Source organism: Rhineura floridana, chromosome 9 (genome assembly GCF_030035675.1).
Source record: "Rhineura floridana isolate rRhiFlo1 chromosome 9, rRhiFlo1.hap2, whole genome shotgun sequence".
In the NCBI taxonomy this organism is placed as follows: Eukaryota; Metazoa; Chordata; class Lepidosauria; order Squamata; family Rhineuridae; genus Rhineura; species Rhineura floridana.
Genome location: NC_084488.1, coordinates 32217648 through 32241122, shown reverse-complemented (window position 1 = coordinate 32241122; position 23475 = coordinate 32217648). Strand labels below are relative to the sequence as shown.

At 39.5% G+C, this 23475-nt stretch overlaps 2 protein-coding genes across 13 annotated transcripts in view; one reads left to right on the top strand and one right to left on the bottom strand.

Moving 5' to 3' along the window:
- Nucleotides 1–1210: 1210 nt before the first annotated feature.
- Nucleotides 1211–20841, bottom strand: EXOC1L (exocyst complex component 1 like). Of its 4 annotated transcripts, none has more exons than XM_061584638.1 (4): nt 20507–20841; nt 17504–17663; nt 5490–5620; nt 1211–1607 (listed from the first exon to the last, which is right to left on the bottom strand). In XM_061584638.1, the coding sequence occupies exons 2-4, from the start codon at nt 17622–17624 to the stop codon at nt 1338–1340; spliced, it is 522 nt and encodes a 173-aa protein (XP_061440622.1). In that variant the 5' UTR covers nt 17625–17663; nt 20507–20841; the 3' UTR covers nt 1211–1337. The 4 variants fall into 4 exon arrangements, with proteins under 4 accessions (XP_061440622.1, XP_061440623.1, XP_061440621.1 ...); XM_061584639.1 differs by having other exon boundaries at nt 17504–17671; nt 20643–20841; XM_061584637.1 differs by having other exon boundaries at nt 17504–17671; nt 20507–20840.
- The window catches only part of LOC133364279 (cyclic nucleotide-binding domain-containing protein 2-like), a 94001-nt gene continuing 90557 nt past the window's right edge, over nt 20032–23475 (top strand). For 6 of the 9 annotated variants that reach the window (XM_061584636.1, XM_061584632.1, XM_061584634.1 and 3 more), the window contains exon 1: nt 20574–20749. In XM_061584636.1, the coding sequence (XP_061440620.1) occupies nt 20580–20749 (170 nt within the window). In that variant the 5' untranslated portion in view covers nt 20574–20579. The other 3 variants (XM_061584630.1, XM_061584628.1, XM_061584635.1) reach the window with 3 other exon arrangements.

Here is a 23475-nt window from a genome sequence, read left to right as displayed (position 1 = left end):
TGGTTCATGGGCATCCAGTGAACTTCATGGCTGACCAGGGATTTTTATCCTGGGCTCCCAGGTCCCAGTCCAACACAGATGAGGAACCACAACAGAACGGGAGAGGACCTTTTCAGTTGTGGCTCCTCATCTGTGGAATGCTGTGCTCTCCCAAGGTCCACCTGGCACCGTCATTAAAACATCTTTCAGCACCAGGTTGAAACTGATCTCTTCTCCCATTTCACAGAGTATGATAAGTTGGCTGATTACATCTTTGATGGGATTTTTTCTTGGTACTGAAATTATTGTTCTTTTTAATTTTTTTAACAAGTTATTGAAATGGTCTTATTAGAATGTATTAATTTTACTTTGACTCTTAACCGTTTTGAAAGTCACTTAGAAACTTTTCTGTAGTAAGTAGTAGTAATAAAAATAATAATGTACAATTAAAAGGGTCAGTCACCATTATATAAGGTCAGAGTTCAAGACTGGTATAAGCCCACTTCATAACTAGTTGCAATCTAAATGGAATGGAATAATTCCCAACACATGCTGTACAACCATCCTGATTTATTATTTTTTTGATAGTTGAAGCATACACAGCTTGTGACCTACAGAACTAAACATGGCTTGCCATGCTTTTGAGTCCTCACAATTGTGAGACAAACCCCATTGTTTGCTTCCTATATAGGCAGCAAAAGCCTTTTTAACTTGGGTGAGTAATATATAGATGATAGATATGTTTGGATTGATGGGTCACAAACTGTGCAAGCCTGTTGCAGCTAGTCCCCTAACTTGGGTGTGCATATGCATTGCTTTGTGCTCTAGGCTAAGAAAGACCAGAGGTGGCAGAAACAGAAAATTATCTTATAAAAATACATAACACACCTTGATTTTGCTGCCTCTGCTCTACTGCAATGTATTGCATGCACAGTAGCAAAGGGGTGGAATGGGGAATTCTGCTTTCTAAAGCACCACCACATGCTCGACAACAATTCCCAGGTTTCTTTAGAAGTCAGGACAGTTAGATTGGTATAAATATGGTTTTATGTAGCTGTAGCCTAACACTGAAATCTTATATATGTCTAATCAGAAGAAAACCCAGTGGAGTTCAATGGAGATTACTCCCAGGTCAGTGAATATATGATTGCAGCCTGAATATGTACTTCAAGATGCTGAAATGAGTAGTTAGGAAACAGATATTTAAGCACATATATATCAAGGCTGTCCCTTTGAGAGAATCATTTATTTAAAAAAAAATTAACTGTGAAAAATTGAAACCCTGACACAGTACTGCATTTATCTATTTAAAAATGTTATTTAGAAATTTTATCCAAATCTGGAGAAAGTGATAATAGTCAGCCAGGCAGAGGGCACAGAGACAGACATAAAAGGTTGGATGCATAGAAGCAGATCCTCATAAGTACTAAACAATCATCCCCGTTGTTAGATGACCAGAATGAATAATCATTTATGTAGGTAAAATCAAAGTTTACTATCTTCAAGTCCTTCTGAAGGTACAATTCATTCAATTTATTTAATGTTCGTGCAAAGGCATATTTGGATGCACAGCTATAAGCTTCCCAACTGTAGACTTTCTTGAAATGCATATCAAACCATGGATTATCCTGAAAAGAAAGAAACCAACAGAATAATTATTACTTGTATTACAGCCTCTGAAACCTTTATTGCTCTGCACTCAATCATATTGTAGCTTTGGCACATTATTGTGGATTAATAAAATTAAGTCAATATAGATTTTGGAAATATTTCCCTAACCCAAGTTGTTCTAACTTTTACAAATGGTGCCACTTCTCTGAGGTGGGAGTAGAGATGTGAAGGCCTTGGGGGGGGATCAGAATTTGGGGGAGGGACAGGTTTTTTCTTTCCCCCCAAAGCCCTTTTTGGTTTTTTTCCAAAAAAAAATGGAAAGATTGAAACGTTTTGGATTATGAAATATTTTCTTTAAGAATGATGAATAAAATGATGAAGACAAAGTGTTTATATATTTACTTTCCCAAAATTATTTCTAAAAACTATATAACAGAAAGACTGTAATCGGCAAAACTTTTTAAGTAAGACTAAGTACAGTATTTATTTTATTTTATTTATATCCCATCCTTTCTCCCAGTAGGAGCCCAGGGCAGCAGTATCAGATAATTACAATTCCTCTATACTGGGGACAAGAAAGTCCAGGGTTGTGAGCAATATGCATTCCTGCCTCTAGGAGGCACTGCCATTGACACAAGAGAAGGAGAAGGATTTAGTGTCTTCTTTGCCTGTGGGCTTTCTCTTGGCATAGTAGGTGGATCTGTGTCTGTTTTCTTGACTAGGCCTCCAAGGGCTGGGAATGGGAGAAAGTACAGAGCAACATGAAGAAGCAGAAACTGACAGTGATAGAGAAAATGAGACTGATTAAATTTCATGTATTCATTGAGTCTTGGTTTCCCCACCTGCTCTTTTTCTCAGCTTTTTCTATGGAAATGAGCACTTGTGTCTGCACTTGTGTCTGCTTGATACTGTAGAGCACTGGATGATACATAATAATTTTCAGGATACATAATAATTTGTTTTACTTTTAAAATATGCTTTTTGATATTTTTACTGCTTGTGTGTTTGCCACCTTGGGTTCCCTTTGGGAGGAAGGACAGGATATAAATTTAATAAATAAGTAATAAAGATAATATTGATGGTTTATTCTGGTTTTTCCCTGCTCGTTTTTTTTTCTGGAAAAATTGGGGGAAATGGAGGGGGGAGGAAAAAACACAGTTTTTTCCCCCTGAATTTTGATTTTTTTTCTCCTTCTGGTCCTTCACATCTCTAAACCTGACATTAAAAAAAACACTTTGTATGGAAGCAACCTTAGATGCCAGCAATAGATTATGAACACATCGTTATTAATAGCTCTCATAGCAGATTCTTCATCTATGCAAACCTGGCTTCACAGCTTATTTTACACATGTTGATGTCTTGCATTCAATGCTGCTGACTTTTAATTTACTTTATATGTTATTTTATGCATTTAAACAAGAGAGACAGATTACTACAGGGACACAGTTGTGACCCTGTTAAGGGCAGACTGAATTGCATACTGCCATTATAATGAGAAATCGGGGGAGGAGGTTTTATTTTTATATATTTAAGGAATTTATATATCAATTACCAAAGTGTCTAAGTGGTGTATACAAAAATTATTTAAAAAATACAATAGATAAAATCAATTTAAATGAATCATAAAAACAGAAAACTTCCTTACAATGCCTGCTGAAAAAGAAAGGTCTTTGCCAGGCACTTGAAGTTCAATAGGAAGTGGGTCTGTCTGATCTCAGCTGGGAGGGAGATCCACAGATTCTAAAGCTTACAGTTAGAAATGGTTCAACACACATGTTCAGTATGAACCTGTTGTGAGAGGTTAAGTAAAGGTGGGAGGGGTGTAATGGCATGTTAAGTGAATGAGTGACAAGGACAAGGGTTGGTTGAAATATGACAGAGTGTGGCTGTGTGAGAGATAAAAAAAAGGATTGGAGGGGGTTAAAGGAGATGAGATAGAGAGAAATGAAAGTACAGTATTAACAAACCAGGGCAAAGCCTTAAAGTGTTTACAGTTCAGGTAACCCAAATGATTTAGAAGTTAGGTGTGAAAACAGGGAGAAGAAATCACAGAAGATGAAAAAACAAATATATTTCTGAGGTGCATAGCAGCTCGATTTCTGATGGGCAGATTTTGAAAACACAAGAGAGCCTTCAATAAAAAAGGAAGGGAGATTTAGGGGGCTTTATCTGCTGAATTTCCTCTTTTGCCCATTGCAACTTTTAGGTCTATGCTAGCCAATTGACCTAACAAAAATCCAGCCTGGCTTGCTCCTGTACCTTTAACAACTGTACAATGTAGAAATTAGAGTTATTGTAGGACATAAAAACCAACATAACCCCCTGCTAATGTAACCCAATGAACTGGTTACTACAGACAGAGAAGCACTGACAGCCAATAAAAGTCAGCAATTTCATTAAAAATACAGGAGCCTAGTTAGGAAAAGCGTTTGCAATGCAATCCTTATTTCTAACCTCATGTCACTCAATAAATTAGTTATTTAATGGTAATAAAATAAATTGCATGTGAGTTGCTGCCCCTCCAAATTGTGTGTAATTTCTTATTAGAATATTTCTTGTTTCCTCATTTATTTAAAGAATTTGTACCCCACTATTCAGCCAAAAAGAGCTATGTATATTCAATTAAAGCAAGACAGTCCTGCCTGTGGACTTTTAATATAAAAAGGCACAATACACAAGCAAAAGGGAACAGGTAGGGAAGAGGGGAAAAAGCAAACTCAGGCACCAAATCTGAATGTTAAAAAGTAGTTCTTATAATGATCAGTGAAAGATGAGGGAGAGGAAGCCTTACAGCATAGCTGATAGTGGGAGAGGTGAGAACTAGGGCTCATTCTGAGTTTTCCATTGAAATTTCTCATTTTCAATTTCCAATTTGCCTGATGAGACAGTTGTCAATTAAGAAAAAAACCTTTTGGTTTAACAGTTCAATCAATTTAATGCTGTCTATAGACCAAAATAAAATAAAATAAAAGCATGCAGTAGACCTGAATCTCAGAACAAAACAGATTCAAAAGTGTGACTTAATAACAATTATATAGAACTACAGTAATCTGGGGTTGGTCCCTGGAGATGGTCATTCCAGTTTCAGATTATGATTTTTTCTCTTCTTCTCACTGATGCTGATAAAAATTAAGCTGCTATCAGTGACACCTTTGGGGGGTTTATCTTCCATCAGATATTTAACATAAAACTTAACTGATCTTCCCGATAATTTGGTCATTAACAGGCCAATTGTATGCTGCTGGACTCCACTATGGAAATTACAAAACAGGCATGGTCTATAGATTCTATCTTCTGATTGTTACAGGGGCATACCCTTGAGGAAAGATAGCTGCCAGCATAACTGCCCCAAAGCATTTGAGAAAAAACATTAAATCTGGCCAGAGTAAAAGCTCTGTAATGTTTAGCAACATGCAGATTCCTAAAGTAGGCAGCAAACTGGGAAGGGTTTTGGTTCAACATGTTGTGTTAACAGATTCCCATCATCACTTGAGCTCTAAGATAGTGGTGATGCTGGAACCGACCATAGGATAGGGTACCATATCAATATTGCCTAAATAATACATCTGTTAAGGGTATACCCTTAACAACATTAATTTCCTGGCATATTGATGCTTGAAAGAACATGGAAAGCTCTTAAACTGAAAGATTTTTTTGTTCTGAATAAGGTTCATAGAGCTGAGAGAGATCGCTTAAGAGTTTTGGCAGGCAATTATCCTCTGTTCCCCAAACTGAGCTTGTATGGTTCAGCACTCATAGCATGGATATGCTACAAAATATTGAGCCGGAAATCCCATGATACCATTTTAACATAATACCTTCTTACGTTAGTCTTTCATTCATATTATTGCATCACAAACTGCAGTACAAGTATGCTTTATAATAAAATCAATACTTACAGTATCCGCTTCTTTTCCATCAATCATCTCCAAATCCTCTAGAAACCATTTTTCAGATATTTCATAGTTCTCATCAAGGCCTGTTCTAAAGTGTTTCACCATAGATATTTGTACTTCTTCACCTTTTGACACTGCAAGACAAAAAGTAGTTTACACAGATAATATATTTCCACACTAATCTGAACAGCTATTTTTAGAAACACTTTGTGAGGACAATTAATGAGTAGGACCCAGCAGTGTCTCAAACTTGTTGTGTGGTTTAAGCAGGCATATTCTATTTCATGCCTTATGTATATATGTAAATAAACTATGGGTTTCACCCCTGCGGAGTTTGCATGCCAACCCCCAGGCAGCCACACACACACACACACAGGCAGCCCTTCCTCCAGACACCCTTCTCAGCATTCCTACTCCCCCCAGGCAGCCCCACTCCCCCCAGGAAGCCCTGCCAACCACCCTCACAATACCCAATGCCTGCAGACGTTGGCTGTCATGTACCCTCTCATCCTCTGGGCCCACTTGTTTGTATACCAATACAGGTCCATGCTGCTGCCCCACACCACCACCTCCCTTCAAGAAATAGCACTGCCATGCAACGTGCCTAGGCTACCACCTCTGCCCCCCCTTGAGAAATGGCATGGCTGTGCAGCACTCATAGGCCACTTCCGACCCCACTGCTGCCCCCCTCAATAAATGGCAGTGCCATGCAGTGTGCATGGGCCACTGCCACCACACTATCCACCTGGGCACTAAAGCTGCTGCCGCTACCTTGGCCACCTTGCTTCTCCCCCCCCCTTGCTTCCTTCTCTCCTGGCCTCAAGCCTAGATCAGCTCACTCAGGCTGCAATTTGCAGCACCACTTGGCTGTGGCCAAGTAAACTGCAGTGTGATAGTTTAAGAGCTTACATTTTTGTGTATATAGACAGAAAGGAAGAAAAAAGTAACAGATCAAGATGCAAACATCAAATTTACAGCTAAATCCTAAGCATGCATGCTTACTTGGAAGCAAGTTCCAAGTTTAACATTACTTACTTCCAAGTAAATGTGTCTAAGATTGCAGTCTCAATACACAAATATTTCAGTGGTATCAAAACATCTGTATAAACTGGCCAATTTATGTATAATTTGCTACTGATATATTAATATAAGATGATGGCAGTAAAGTGTGTCCTCTCCTGGGTTCTCTCACATTGAAGACCTTGGCTGTGTTTGTCAAGAATAGCTACGTTTGGTCAAGCTAAAATGGCTCAGCCAGAGGGAATTCTGGGGGACTTTGTTTCAAAGTTCTCCAGGATACTCTGTGCTGGGGAAACCCAAGTGTTTTAGTGCCAGACAGCTGCAAATTGCTAATGTCAAGAAGATGCAACTGAGTCCTATCTGTTATCTGCTTCCTGAGATCAAAGTCAGGAGTTTGAGTATTGCAGATCAGGGACTGCTTGGTGTGAACTATCTAGCCCTCCTTACCTTCAAAGAAGGTGATCAAGAAAGGGGCGCCTAGGATGGCTAATTGGCCCCCTCCCTGTTGCCAGCTAAACCCCATAAAATGAAGGGTGATCCTTCAGTTACTTGTTCCCCCATTTAATCTATCTTGTCTCGTCTATGGATTTCAGTCAAAGTCTTTGGGAACCAGGCTAACAGACTGCGAAGTGAGTATTAGCCAGGATAGGTAAGGTTTGTTATTTTTGTCTGTTTGAATCTCTCACAGTGTTATGTAAATGTACCTCTTGCTCTGCTCTGTTTTTTTTTTTTTTTTCAATAATTTTTATTCAGATTTTCATAAAACATACAAAACAAAATCATAAAACATTCAAAGACAAAAAACAAAATCAAAAATAGTTAAACAAAAAGAAAAAAAGAAAAAAAAAACAAAAATAAAAAATAAAGAGTAAAATATTGACTTCCCATTTGTCAAAGATCAAATCAGTTATAAGTCTATAATATATAACAATCCTGTCTCTTAAGTCATATTATAAAATCACTTTCCTCCAATAGTTATCTTACTTAATCATCAAATCTCATAAACATTACTTTATTCTTTCCACAAAAAGTCAAAGAGAGGTTTCAATTCTTTAAGAAATATATCTATCAATTTTTTTTCCAGATAAGCATATCGATTAATCCATCTCATTACTAATTATGATAATCTTATTGTCATAACCATAGTCAAAATAAACATTTCAATTAATCCAACACATCAGAATCTGTTAGGTTCAGTAATTTCAGTAGCCATTGTTCTATTATCTCTATTAGTTCCATTTTCCATCTTCCATCTTCAGTAGTCTTGTTAAGTCCAGTAATTTCAATATCCAATCTTCCATTATCAGTATTCCATAATAATCTTGCTGTCAAAGCCATAGTCATATAGTAAGAGTCTGATGGGAATTACCTCTATCCCAAATATTTTCTTGCCATCCATTCTGAATAGGTTGCTGAAATACTGCTGTAAAATCATATCTCTGTTCTTTTTTTCAAAATACACTGGGTCATCTCTTAAAAGTTTTTCCATTGTCACATGGCTGCAGTTAATTCCATAGATTTTCTCTATATTGGGCTCCATCACATCATTCCAGTCCAGAAGATAATCCATGCCATTGATAACTTTATCTCTAGAATCTTCATTAATTTCTTCAGAGATAACATTGAGTTCCAAACAATAGATTTTATTTCTAAAGTCCATAGACTCCAAATCTTGTTCCTGTTCCACGTTTGTTCCAATCTCCGGGATCTCCTCTCTCACAGGGACCCCTATTCCAGTCTCCAGGGTCTCCTCTCTCACAGGGACCCCTGTTCCAATCTCCGGGGTCTCCTCTCTCACAGGGACCCCTTCCAGGGTCACCTCTCTCACAGGGACCCTTATATCTTTAATCTCCTGCTTCATTTTACTCAATTCAATTTTCGTTATCTCAATCTCATCCATTATTTTCTGAAACATAGTTATTTCCAGATTCTCAGCCACTTTCTTAATTGCCATTTTAAAAGAAAAATATAGGAAAACCACTTCTTATTTCAGCAACAATTGGGTTAATACTCCAAACTTGGTGACATCACAGTATAAACAGAGCAGACAGCCTTATCTCTCCAATAGTTAAGTAAACAAAATGCAGTTCCCAGGATCGAAACAATTAATGGCAATCGTCAAGAAACAGATTCGTCAAAATAAAATAGACCAAAAAGAGAGTAGTCTCAAAACAGTATAATATTTTTCAAAATAAAAATCTGGAATAGAAATCCCTCTTCTGTGTATATCTTTAGAATGCAAATCCAGGACAGCTTTTTGCAACAAAAACAGAGATAAGCTATTAATTAGTGCGTAGCAGAGAGAAGTTACGGCTCCCCAGTGAGATGTCAAAAACCGATCAATCTGGCAAATCTCTTTTAAACAGCAACAATTTAAGTCAAGTAAAAGAAAAATATAGAAAGAAGGGTGCTTGCCTGTTAGTGCGTTCTCTCTTAGAAGATAAGATGAACGTTCGCTTTAACAGATAGAGCTTGCTGTTGAAAATCCGTCCCACCTTCGTCGGCTGGACCTCGTCCCATAAATTAATGAGATCTGGTCGTCCCAACAAAAATAGGCTTTGAGGTTAATCTCTTCGTTTCTCCCTACCCGGGAGAAGTTTAATCAGTCAAAAAAAAAAGAAAAAACTGACTGATATATCTGAATAAGCTTCTTTTGAGGCAGGAGCCCGTCTCAAAAGCAGGCACAGGCTAAGTCACCCTTCCCGGAAGTCCCTCTTGCTCTGCTCTGTTGAGAGTAATTGGCTTTAAAGGAAAGTAATGCTGCTCTCTTTTTTACATGTATCTTTCTTTTCTTTTTAAATACACTACCATCTCTATTTGGTGTGTATTACTTGGAGTTAATGACTCTAAATTCAAGCCTTGACCACATGCTACTGACTACTGTTGATTAATTTATGTTCATGCTCCAGAGCATGAACAATACATCTGCTCTAGGATTTCAGATAGTGCCCTGAGTTCCCCCTTACTGAGAGTGAAGGACTATTTAAAGGGGTGGTGGCAGTCTACCTTCTAGGGTTGGCGTTAGCTATAAACTAACCCTGGGAAGCAGTGGCCCAGAGAATTGGGACTATTCTTGGGAGCAAAGACACTCCTTGGGGTTGCTGAGGTCAAAGGGTCCCAGGGGGCAATCTTTGACATGGTGGTAGCCGTGGGATTTCTGAAGTCAGTAGTTCTATGTAAACACACCTGGTACAGAGAACATTTAATTCCTTTAAAGATAAAGTGATTACTGTAAAAGTGAGACTTCATACAGATGGGTTTTTATCTTTTGTTAAGAATGACAACCACCAGAACAAAAACTAGTCTACAGACGATGTCTGAGCTAAGAAACTCGGAGGATAGCGACCGTGAGGATGGTCCTCTGCAGTTAGACCAAGAGGAGCCCACTCCAGGACCCTCAGGGGATGCCAGATGGTTGAGCTCCGTGGAAACCCCCGAGGAAGGGGGAAGCAAAACTCCATTGGCAGCAGGGTAGTCATGGGAAGAGCTAAGAGATCAGCTGAAAGAAATGATTGAATTACAAAGAGGGTTGATGGGTTTACAGCTGCGTACTAGTCAGCAGCAGCACCCCAGACCCCAGGATGCTTTGGAAAAGGTTAACAGCCTGTGTTTGCTGCTGGTGGGAACGTTCACATGTTTTTCCAGGTCTTTGAGCAATCCTGTAGAGACCAGAGGATTTCTCAGGAGTTATGGATGAAGCTGTTGCATGGACAAGCCAGTGGAGAGCTGTTGGAACTCCTGGGATCACTGTCTCAGAAGAGGATGATTACCCTCTCTTTAAAGAGATGGTTTGAGAACATTTTGCTTTAAATACAGACTTTTGCCAGCGCAGGTTTAAAAATGTGCAAAAGACAGCCAAGGAAAGCTATGTGGCTTTTTCGGCGAGAACTATGAGAGCCCTGCAGTTGTGGAAGGAAGTTGCAGGAGTCACTATGGTGGAGGAGTTTATGGACCTGATGGCCAGAGAAAGCTTCTATACAGGACTCCCTGCACACTTAGCTGTTATTGTTCGCGACCAAGGACCCAAGACTATTAGGGAAGCTGGTCTACTTGCTGACAAGCTAGCTGCACACCGAGAGCATGGCAGTGAAAGCCAGCGATTTCAGCCTCTTAGGAAGCCGGGAGCCTTTAGAGAGCAACAACTGGAGAAGGTGGTGGAGGGAAGGAAGACGTTTTGGAGCCAGCCAAATTTGCAAGGGGAGAGGAAAATCCCATCAACTGTGCAAGCATCTTCTATTTTCCCAACTGATGTCATCTGCTTCAATTGCAATGAACGAGGCCATGTAAAATGGTAATGTTCCAAACCACCTAAAAAGTCAGCAGGAGCGCCCGCCAAAGCTCCTACAGTTGTGCCAGTGAGATGTGCGGATACAGCCAGACCAGGCAGGGTTGAACCTCCTGAACTTTCTGTACAGTCTTCCCAAGGGGGCAGTTTGGACGAGTGGACTGTTAGCGGGCCAGCTTCTGGGCCAGGCGCTGCTTCAACCGCTGCTGTTACTCCAGTTGTCCCCAGAGGGGTGAGCGTTACTAAGCAACCCCAAGGAAAGACACAGGGGGAAGGGTTGGAAGAACAAGCTCCAGGAAATATTGCCATGGCCATGATTCAGCCTGGGCAAAGGGCATGGTCTTTCAAACAATTTAGTGAGCCCATTTATATCAATCAAATTCTTGTCACTGCTTACAGAGATTCTGGAGCAGAATAGAGCTTTGTAGATAGCAGCTTTGTACAGCCCCAGCAATATCTAAGGGGAGTGAAATATGCTGTTTCCCCATTTGCATCTGCAGATTTGCAGGTCCCTGTGGCTAGGGTTCCCATTCTGTATAAAGAACAGGAGTGGGAACATCATGTTTTGGTTCACCGGTGTGTGTGTGTGGAAATTTTTACTGGACTACGACATTATTTTTACAAGACTTTCTATGCAACCCATAGCTCATAGCCAGAGCCAAAAGTTAGGGCAGTTGGCTGAGTTGGAAGAGCCATCCCCTCAGTCAGTTCCTCTCCTGTTTCAGTGGCTGCTTATTTGCAGAAATTACAGAACACTTTAAAAGGTGCCTGGGAGTTGGCCCAAGAAAACACTCCTGTTTACTCTGGTGGTTTAGGAAGCAGTCTACACAAGACATTAGTTACAATCCATCTATCCTGTTGTTTCATACAAAATAATGCTTTTGATATATTTTTCCCAAACCAGTTTTGATCCAAATTGTGAAAAAGAATGACCTAGCTGCATTTTAAGCCAGTAAAGCATACACAGCTATTGTCATAAATTATCTGGAAAGAAGTCTTTCACTCTTCTTGACTATTATTACAATTTTTATCTGCTAGAACATTTTATACATTATTTACATAAGGACATAAGAAGAGCCTGCTTAATATACCAATAGTCCATCTGGTCCAGCTTTGTGTTCTCACAGTGGCCAACCAGATGCCTATGGAAAGCTTGCAAGCAGGACCTGAACTCAACAGCACTCTCCGCACTTGTTATTCCCAGAAACTGTAATTCAGAGGCTTACTCCGACACCTAGTGTGCATATGCAAGTGCTTCACTATGCACACTAGGAATTCTCTGGCTTTCCTCTCCCCATCTGCAGTGCTTTGCACTACTTCAAAGCCCATGCCCAAAGGTTCCCCCAAATTTTGGAAGCAATGTATTAAGTGGCACAAGGTGAGTAAGGCTTCTGGTATGTCTATGAAACCCTGCTAAACATCCAAAGCTATTCACAAAGCCCTTGGAATCACAGCCAACAATATGAAGAAATTGTCTAATTAATTTGTCTCTTTCTTATCAAATCATGTAAGGGCCACTTACCCAATATGGCATTCTGTTTAAGACTTACAGGTAAGCGGAAACATAAGAGAACAATTTAGAGGGAATCAATCTTAAATGCTGGCATAAAATGAAAACTTTTAAAAAATTAAGTGCTGGTATTCTATGCTAATTTCAGTGTAGTTTGAAAATGTGATGAACCATAATTTCAGTTCAGCTCAACTATTATGTTTGTGTGTATTTGTTGAAGATATCACTACCCTTCATACAATGATTGTATGTGTGCATTCTTAGATAAAATTGTGCGTTATTGTGCTTTAATAGTTTTATTATACTGATTTATTATCTTTTTTTAGCCCATGGTATGTCAGATTAATCTGCCACTCTGCTTTAAACCAGCATAATATTACTAATATTGTATAATAGTTTTATTATACTGATTTATTATCTTTTTTTAGCCCATGGCATGTCAGATTAATCTGCCACACCGCTTTAAACCAGCATAATAATACTAATATTGTATATAGGGCCTGTAAATATCGCTTAGTTTCTGTGGAGCTTTCCAGGGTGCTGAATAAGGGTTCTGGAAGGTGCCCTATGAAGAACTGGGAGTGGAGTCACTTTGTTGTGATTTATCTCACACACCCGACTATTTCTTCCAATAGATGTATAAAGAATAATGTATATGTAATACAAGGAAGTAAACTAAGTATGTGCACTTTGCAACTAATGTCTGTCTGCACACATAAGTCAGAAATTTGTCACACACAGAGATTTATAGCACACAAAAATTACTTTGATGTTATCAATTTAGTCCTGCATTTACTTTAGGCAAACAGCGCAAACTTATGCGTGGGTACTCAGAAGCACAAACACACTGCTTAATGGACTGTTGTCTCCAGTTCAGGGGTTTCCAAAAAGTGGTCTATAAGCTTCATTCAGGTGGTCCATTGTTAGTCTACATTAAACATTCATATTGATATCTAATTGTATTTTATTGCTTCTTTTATTTCTTATATTGTACTTTATTGTATTACAATTTGAATTCTGTGGAATGCAAATTGTAACATAATAAAATATAACATATGAAATAAATGAAGCAACAAAATACAATGAAAATCATGCAAGATCTAGTACAGTACATTACAATTGCTACAAATGGCAGAAAAATCATTAAGTGGTCCACCAAGACTATCAGTAATTTTCAAGCGGTCTGTGGGGAAAAAAGTTTGGAAACCACTGCTCTAGTCCTAGTTGCAATCCAACCATTGAGTGTGAGAAATATCTTAATTTTTATTGGATTGGGGACCATAGTCTTAACCTCTTTTAGTATACATTTGTTTAGAAGTAAATTCCAGCAATTTATGTGGAACTGATTTTCAGACATACTGTGTTGTTGCAGTAGTTGTTAATTTACAGATGATGTTTTTAGCCAGAATGGCCTTTAAGGCAGTTTACAACAAAAACAAATTAAAAGGATTCAAAATTACATTTAAGTCTAAAAAAATTAAAAACCAATAGGCAAAATGGCTACCCTAGTAATACCGACAGCACAACAATCAAAATATAATGCCAGAATAATTAAAACAGCAAAAATACCTTGCTTAATCTAATTGCTGGATGCACAATGAAAAGAGGATTGTGCCAATAGGAGGGGCCTGCAAAAAACCTGGGCCACCTCAGGAAAAGATCACCTCATTCTTGATGCAGACTAGCATCCACAATAGATGGTAGGCAGAGAAGGAATTCAGTGGCAGATCTTAATGCACATAGGCAAAAGCTTTCCCTAAAATAGGATATTTACAAGTAAATATGTCTAGAATTAAAGAAATGTAGGTCTATTCATAACTGGATCGATCTTGATAATTTACAAAAGTTTGTTTTTTAATTAAACCTATTCAAAACAATACAATTTAACATATTTCTTCAATCTGAAATATGCATTTTGAATTTCAGTGTGGATACTTACAGAGCATTATAATATCTATGTCTTCGAGTTGGCTCAAGACTTGATTTCATTGGGTCTAGTCTAACAATAACTAAGGGTGGTAGTCAATGCTAGTCCTACTGAAAGTAGACACACTGAAATTAACAGACATGGCTAACTTGGGTTCATTCATTTCAATGAGTGTACTCTGAGTAGGGCTTTGTTAAATACAACTCTAAGTCTTGGTCCAACCCTTTGGGTTGAATCCAGCAAAGTCATTGTGTGAACAGAACGACTCTCCTCCCCTCCTGCACCCCAATACACACAAAATCTGCTCCAGAATGTTGGAAACCCCCAGAGCAGATTTGGCAGGGTGCAGGGGTGTTCAGGAAAGGAGGAGGAGTAGAAGTTCTGTTGAGTGAGTTGTTCCACATTAACTTTGTTGGATACATACCAAAGTCTTTTATAACATTTGGTGCACAATCTGCATAGGCATTGAACAAAAGTTACCTTAGATGTGACATTATGATGATCTATGTATTGATCAGAGTTATGTTACACTAGCATGGGAAATCAGTTTTGAGAAAATACTAAAGCACTTTTCAGATGACCAAGTGAATGAATAGAGGGGGTTGGGGAACATGGCCACTGTTCATGTACCTGATCTTGATCTATGTACATTCTGCTGCTTTTCTGTGTAGAGCCTGCACATGTACAGCTTGTGTAGGCTCTCTGTGGAAACTCATTATGCAATCTCTCTGTGGAGGGCTCCATGTTGTGTAGAGAACCTTGTGCATATCAGCTTTATCCATATTTGCATGGTAATCATACACAGACAATCTGCAGAGGATGGGAATATCCAATTCTACACATTCAATGCATTAATTTTCTGTCATATTCAACAATCTGATTTTGGGGGTCATTCACTTCCAGAACACGTTTGTTTATGTTTTGTGTATCTTGCAGGATTTAACATATGTGTTTTTAAAAAAACCCTTCTTAATAGTTTTAAAGAAACTTTTTACAAGTTCTGCTATGGATATCAATAGATGATCCTTAGCACACTATTTGGAAGTTTGTCATATTAATTCCAGTAGGATTAATTTTTTTAGTATAGTTAGAACTGCCATTTTGCATCATGATCCTGAGTACATTGGCCAAGACCCAAGAGCTAATTTAGGCACATACTATGGACTGGGCATGCCATGAAATTTTTTACTCCCCCCATCCTGAATAGTAGGCTCCTATATCACCTATATCACAGATATCTCCTATATCACAGATTGCGTTTGAAAATTTTTCACTTTGAAAAGTGAGTTGTTATGTGGCATGAAAGGCTCTCTGTTTAAGAAATACAATCCCAAATCCCTTAGTGTATATGTGCAGCTACTTTGTGTCCTTTTTTGGAAATTGGCCATTGCTTAGCTAAATATAGTCTTCCTTTTAAAATAATTTTTGGAAGAGCAGAAGTTCTTCATTGCACAACCCCATTGTCAAGCAAATTGATTGGAAGTGAGTTCCCTTTTAAGTTAATGGGAATGTGGGTGTCAGAGTGAAGCCCTGTGTAAAGCAAAGTGAGGAATGTGAATACCAAAACGAATTTCAGTGACAGCAATAGGTTCTGAAATTCCCTAGTGACGTGGTCTGGCCTTTAGTCATTTTTGCCCATTAGTGCAGCAATCAACCACTGGATGTTAAGTGAGAAAGATGCACATACTGAAGGATGTTGTTTTGAGGGAGGTTTTGCAGATAGCAATTGAAAAGACTGCAAAAAAGCTACAAAAGAAATGGATTTCCTGATGACCAGCAACTTCATTTCATATCTTCAACTACAGATAATGAAGGAAGTGTCACCCCAGCAGTATTCTCTCCTTGATTTTCTCCTTTTAAAACACCCCCAACAACCGCCATTAATTCATCAGCTAGTCTGCTTATGCAATTTGAACTCAGTGAAACTGAGGGTGGCCTTTGATGATGTCCCTGCTTTATCTTTCTAATATTCCAGGCAAAATGCTGCACAGATTTCTTCAGTACCCCCCCCTTTTGCACAGTCCTATTAATTACAATAATGTTGCTCCCCCACTGTTTCAGGAGAAAACTTGTCCCTCTCCATTCTCATGAAGCAATGCAACCAGTGCATCATTATATTAGTTACATACCTCATCACCAACATGTTAATAGCAGAGTAACTGACTATCCAATTAGATAAGAGAATATTGTAAACAGAATATAATAAAGTAATATAAAAATCTTGAAATTCTTTAAACGTACTCTGGCTACAAAAGCATATGCTTCATGATACAGGCACTTATATTATCATATTAGAAATAAGAGGGAAGGGTAATCTCCTAAGGTGTGGTAGGAAATTTTACATGCAGACAAACAAAAACACTTCTGATTAGCATTTCTGTTAAATTATCAGAATGGCCCAATTAGTGATAATTTATAGTGGTAAATTATTGCATTACAAAAATACCCAGTATTAAACCCCAAATCAGTGCAATAAATATCTGAACAACTTGTAGCTTTACTAACATCAGAAAGAAAAACAGACAAACCCTCTGCAATGGCTTCCAGAACTTAAAAGCCTAAAATGCAAACATTTTCAATTTCTAGAAACTGCTCTGTCTAATGTGCATTAGACAGAACATATTCAATCTATTAAAACAAGTCCAAATCTCTTTCTGTTGTGTGTCTCTCTAAAGACTAATCTAGCTTCATGCAGTTCTCAATTACTGGAAGATATGGGGAAACCATAAATACTGGTATGAGTTTGGCCATCTTGAGCTGTGTGTGAGTGTGAGTGAATCATCTAACAATTTAGATAAGCCAATCCTGAGCACATTGGCTTGAAAATGAATGAAGAAGGAATGACTTCCATAGAAATGTGCTTAGTGCTGCAGCTAGAATTTGAAAAGCTAGATGTCATGTCGGTGGCACAATATTAAAGGTTGTCTCCCTACATCTCACACAACAAGATACAATAAGCATTTACAAACTAGAGCTACAAGAACACTATTTGGGAGTCACCATGCATAGGCATTTGTGTTAAAACTAGTTTTACTAGAATTACTAGTTTTTTTTAAAAAAAATCAAACTAGTGGGAATCACTATTCTCTTAATACTAAGCACATTTAAAGCCTAAGCCCTAAAGAGTTTATCCAGCTTATTAGAAATTGCATACAATCACAGCCAAACTCCCTCAGATATTAACATTCCTGGCTCTCAACTCACACTTTTAGTCACCACACTTCACCAAGATGGATAGCTAGAGCCTGGACCTAATCAGGCCCTGCCCCATTTACCTGAAGCACAGAGGTAGAAGCGGTCTTTGCCCGAACACTCAACTTCAATGAACTCATACAAGCTTTGCCCAAGGGATTTGAACAGCTTCTTGTTGAGGTCCTCCTTCACTAGCGATGACATTGCCTTGGCTTTGATCACAGCCGATGCTCTGTCTTCCTTCTTCGGTCCTTTCAGGAATTAGGACTTCAGTTCAGTGTTACACAGCAATCAGGCCACAGCTCCCAGCTTCCAACTATCCAGCTTGCTGACCAAACGAGCAGCAGCTCCATTTAGAGTCCTACCCAGCAAAAGAGGTTCCTCTGCTCTGACATAGTTTACTGATGCAATGAGATATTCTCTCCTGTGGGTCTTAGCAGCCCCCTGACTATCACAGGTCAGAGGCATCTTTAATACCAATGCAGCAAGAAAGCCACATTCGCACTAACTCATTTTGATTCCATTATCCCAGTCAGTTAACAGCTGCCTGGAGGTATTGATTGGGATGATCTTCCATTAAGGATATTACCACTGGCGAAAGAAGAGACAGGAGCAGGAGCTACATCTCACCCGCCCTCATCTGCAGTGCTGTTGCTGTTCCTGAACACTTAACTTTTCCCACAAGTCTACGTGCATCACTTCAGAAGCAAAGGAAAGCCAGACAGTTCTGGCTCCGAAACCACCTACGAGTTCAGAAAGGGCTTCAGCACTAAATCCAGTTCTTCACTCTCAGGCCACCAGAAAAAAAAAGCCATCATCCGGGTTATAATAATTGTGGAAATCTGATCTTTCTCGTGTAACCCTTTACATGCTAACATTTTGTTCCAACACTATACCAATGCTGCAAAACATTTTACTTATGGGGAACAATTAATCCTGTTCACCCTTTTCCAAAACTCATCACTGATCACTTCCACAAAGGTTTCTGAATCACTCCTTTCTGTGCAGTCTTAATAACTTCATCTGCTTCATTTCTCTCTAAACTTTATATTTTGCCTGTTGGGTTCAACATGACATTATTTCCTGCTCATTTTTAGAGGGATTAGCCCTGTTAGGAAAAACTTCAAAAAGTGCTAGATTGGCAAGCTACCCTGAGCTGGCCACCTGAGTCTTACAGGCGCAAGCTGGAGTGGAAAGAGCATCTGTATACACTATTGATTTTGAATAATATCTTTAATTCATCTCTGTGCTCATTAGTAGAGTTGCTTTCTTTTTTCTAACCTCCCTCTTCCCCCAGAAGACTATTAGCAACACATGGCCACTTAAGCCATTGTCACAAATGATGCTTAAATCAGCTTTGTATTTCCTCTGCAATATAGAATTTATATTAGTTAGAATGTACATTCACATTAAAGTGAACTCTTCTCCATTTTCTATTTTATTCTATTCTCCATTTTCTATTCTCACACAAATAGAGCACAGAAGGTTCAAGGCCACTTTAAGGTTGCAGCATTAAGGAGTGATAACCACTGCACTCAGGGTCAAAGTAAACACAGCTAACTAAACACAGGGGGGAGGAGAGCCTGGCTGGGAGTCCAGAGTCTGTGAGTTCAAATCCCCGCTTATGCCTCCTGGATGTAAAGGGCCAGCTAAAGATCACCCCCATAGTGAGTGGCTCAGAGGTTGCACGCCATGCCACCTGTGCAGCTGTGGGCAAGCTGCATAGTCCCAAGGAGCCCAGCTGGGAGCCCTCATGGTCACCTCAGATGTGTAACTGACACGCCTCCTCTCCCCATACTTTCTGCATCTCACTCAAAGCCATCAGTGTGTAAACATGAATACGATTGCACTGAAAGCACCAGTTGTGAAAGGTGTATCTTCATGGCAATTTCCTGAATTCTCAGTACAGAACTTTATGAAGTATTAGCGTTTGAATATGCTTCCTTTCCTGTTTCCTTGTCATCCTCCATTCCTTTTTACTGTGTCTCTTAGCTTGCAAGGTAAGGAAGAAAAGAAACAGTTCTTCTCCAGGGGCACTCCTGAACAAAAAATTTAAACGTGGTATCAAACCACATTTTAACTTGTTTCTCTTACACGTTTCCTTCTTTCCTTTCCCTGAATTAGTGCCTTCCCTATTAGATAGCCTTTCCTATTAGATTGTAAGCCTGAGGGCAGGGACTGTGTTGTTTGGAAATTTTTGTACAATGCCTAGAAAACAGCAAAAGATAACAGCAGCAGCACTGAACTGATGGTGCAAGGATTCCTAGAAAAATCCAAAATGATTTTGCATGTGAGAACCTCACATTAATGTTGCAGATCTTGTCATACAGACTGCATGCATCATGTCATGCCAGTTCCACTGTTTCCCACATCTCTAGTCCCTCTCACACTGTGGAAACATAATTACTTTAGGGCTCTTTCGAATACCCAGGAGCCCAGTTTTTGAATTTATAGATGGCATGTAAGAAGCAGAGTGGACTTTGTATTTCAAACTTGTTATGCTTATTGTGTCAACCTGTGAACAGATGTGCTTTACCTCAGGCCAAACACATTTCAAAATTAAAAGGAGGTACATAAATGATAAACGGCAGGAGGTTGTCAGACTGTTTCCCAAGCATCTTTGCACCGCCATGTTAATCTTAATAACCAAAGAGCACCTATTTTTAACTGTAAGCATTAATAAGCATTTGAGAGATTTCTTCTTAGCTTAAGTTGGCCACATCCCCCCCCCTTCTAAGAACTACTTGGTGAATAGCAGAGTTTTAGCTAGTGCAGCTTCTCCCAACACAGAAATGCAGCGATAGGGGAAGCTGCACCTGTTGAAATCCTGTCACATGTAGCTGTTTTAAGATACAGAGCCAAGAGAGAGAAGGGGGGGGGGAGCAATATACTGGGCTTTTTTCCTTTCACCGTTGCGTACAGTTTTCAAGCTTGCCCAAGTTGAAGAATGGTATAGAGCGTGCGTGCATTCCCACCCTTGTAGCCTTGTGCTGACTGCAAAAGGGAAGACAATTTCCCTATCCTTTCTTTAAGTTTTGGTTCTGTGTTACCACAGGAATGGACACGCCCAGGCCTGGGCTACTCACAGCGAGACTGTTGCTGCTGTTGGAGACTCAGCCATGGACGCCTCAGAGTATGAGGTAAGCACTTTGATTTCTTATGGTTAGGGGGGGGTCGTTCTCTTTTCCGCCACCGCCCCGCTCTCCGTCCTCACGCGCGCACCTTTTCCTTCCGCAGGGAAAGGCGAGAGAGCCGTCGAAAAGCCACAGGTTCCGCAAGACAGCTGCAACTGTCACGCATCTCTGTGGACTGGTCCTGAGCAGGAAAAGGTAACCCGACCGCTCGTGATTCCTAGGGGGTAGCGGCGTGCCGGCACTTAAGCCCGACAAGCTCAGGTGGAAGGCCTACTATCTCCACGCATAGGTATGCACAGGGCTGGCGTTGATCAGTGGTGAAGGAAATGCACTCTGTACATGCTCCAGGATTCTTTCACACACATGTTGCCAGCTGTTCAGAACACTGGGTTGTATTTAGCTAGGTGCTACTCCGAGTAGATCTAAGTTGGTCATGTCTATTAACTTTAGTGAGTCTGCTCTGAGTAGGACTAGCATGAAATACTATCCGCTGTCTTTCTTTTATCCCCACGACGACCTATGGCTAAAGAGATAATTTGTATGAATTGGTTTCTAGCTCCTTTTAGTTAAACTAAATAAATAAGGCCCTCATGCTCTGAAGTCTTTGCACTTGTTCTCTCTCCTGGTCCTTTATTTTGAGCCAGAACTAGTCCTGGATGTCAGTGAGCCTACTCAACTGCAGGCATGTGGTAACAAAACAAGGGAATGCCTCTGAGCCTGTGAAATACACATTTCCCCCATTATTAAATAGCTACATGCAGATCCCATACACTTGAGGTGGGGAGGCTGTTTTTAGAAATGTACAGCCTAATCTGAGTAGACAAGGATTGTTGGTAAGCATAGTGTGCATAAGAGACTAAAAAATAAGTCCTATGAATTTAGAGGGGATTTCTTCTGGGTAAACATGCTATCAGTTTATCCCCAGTGTATGCGCTATGTCCTTCCCACCCCATAGTTCAGTTTGAAGAATCATTTTTCCAGACTGTTACAGCATTAGGAATTGCTCTGGCTCACACCAAGGGTGAGTAGGTGAAGGAAAGTCCCAAGCCATAAATGCTAAGCTTGTCCCTCAAGGGCTTCAGCTTTCCAGACAGCAAGTGAATGGTACCAGCTACTATCTGTACAACAGGGCACTGTGACCTGGATCTGTGAGCATCTGAAAGATGCAACCCTTATCCAAGAATCATTGACATCTGTACCCAAACAAGCAGTAGAACCTGCCCTTTCTGGTACTTTGGAGGATTTATTTTCAATTTTCATCCATTCCATCACCTGTTGCCAGACTCTGATTAAGCTCTGAGATGGCTGGAGGTGGGCTGAGTGGAAAGGAGGCACAATAGGATCCAGAAAGTCAGTGGTGTATTGCATTCAAATACAACTATCGGGATGAGCTAGGGTTATTTGTTTGCATTCCCATTATCTTGAGCTTTCACCTTGGTAACTTGAACAACGTACCTCAGTTTAAATGTCATGTATGCTTGCTTGCCTATAAAAGTTTGTTACATATCATATGAAATTGTTGTAACCTGCACTAGGACTGGCTGGTGAAGAGTGGGTAATAAATAATGTAGTAGTAGTGTAGTAAATCTGTAATTAGTGAAATCCTATGTTTGTTTACTCTGAAGAAAGTTCCACTGAGTTCATTGAGGCTTATTCCCAAGCCAGCATGTAGAGCGTTGTAGCCCCTCCGTTCTGCTGCTTTATCAGTAAGTCTTTCCAGGTAATTGCAGCTTAAGTGTTACAGGTATCTCATTGGGACCAAAAAATAAGAGTATGAAGGATGTATACTACTTCTCTGTGTTACTACTAGGGTTGCTAGGTTCAGGGCCTGAGACTGATCCTGTATCTTTAGGAGAAGAGAAAGTCAGCCAAGTGCAGGTTCTTGCAACAGTGTACTGTAATGGGAAAAACCACAAGGTGGAATTCTTCCTTCCCCCTGCACAACTTTTAAAGATACAGAAGACGTCTTGGTTGCCAGGCCCAGCCTCCAAGAGGTTTTCTGTATCTTTAAAAGTTGTGCAGGGGGAAGGGAGAATTCCACCCTGTGGTTTTTCCCATTATAGTATTGCAAGAACACCTGCACTTGGCTGACTTTCTCTTCTCCTAAAGATACAGGATCAGTCTCAGGCCCTGAACCTGGCAACCCTAGTTACTACACCCTGTCTACTTCTGAACTAGAAGGACAATAACACTGGTCAAACTGCTGTCACTCTTTGGGGGTTGTTTTTTTAATGTACAGACTTATTGAAATAAGAAATGAAAGGGTGTTACACACTCTTCCCCCCCCAAAAAATAAAAAGCAATAACAAGATGCTAGTTAAACATAATATATTAAAATGCCAATTTAAAAAGTTAGACACCCTGTAGGTTGAACTTACTATGATCAGGTAAATAGTTGGTTTTAACTAGAAGAATTATGTATTTACGTAACTGACAGCAAAGCTTGCTTACTTATGACAATTTAATTAACAGAAAAGGAGGGGGAAAGCCTCTTCCAAACAAACAAACAAACAAAAAAGAGGCTAACAAGCAAGAATGTATAATTCTATCACAATACAGTATGTACTGTTTATTTTGTTGTTATGGCTTATTTTTATTAATACACATTCTTATTGTTTGACTCTTTTGTTCTTTTCTTTTTTTAATAGCATTTTTACTAATTGTAAAAATTAAGAAATATCTCATTCACAGTGGCTGTCACCAATAAAATGGAGTATTATGGGCATTTCTGCTTTGATCTATCTGGGAACCTTCACTTTTTATAAAAACAACAAAATCTGGCATCTAAGATTAATAATTTTTTTAATGGCACAAGCTTTCATGGATAAAGTGGGCTCTAGTCCATAAAAGTTATGCCATAAAAAAGGATATTTGAGATGCTACAAGACTTTTTGGTGGGTTTTTTTGCTGACACACAGACT

Bases quoted from the DNA above. Each gene is read 5' to 3' on its own strand.
- EXOC1L (XM_061584638.1), bottom strand. From the start codon at position 17,624: ATGTCATCGCTAGTGAAGGAGGACCTCAACAAGAAGCTGTTCAAATCC. The intron at 5,621-17,503 runs GTAAATGGGGCA...TTTGTCTTGCAG, and splicing joins CTTCTACCTCTGTGCTTCAG to TGTCAAAAGGTGAAGAAGTA. The intron at 1,608-5,489 runs GTAAGTATTGAT...CTTTCTTTTCAG, and splicing joins ATGGAAAAGAAGCGGATACT to GATAATCCATGGTTTGATAT.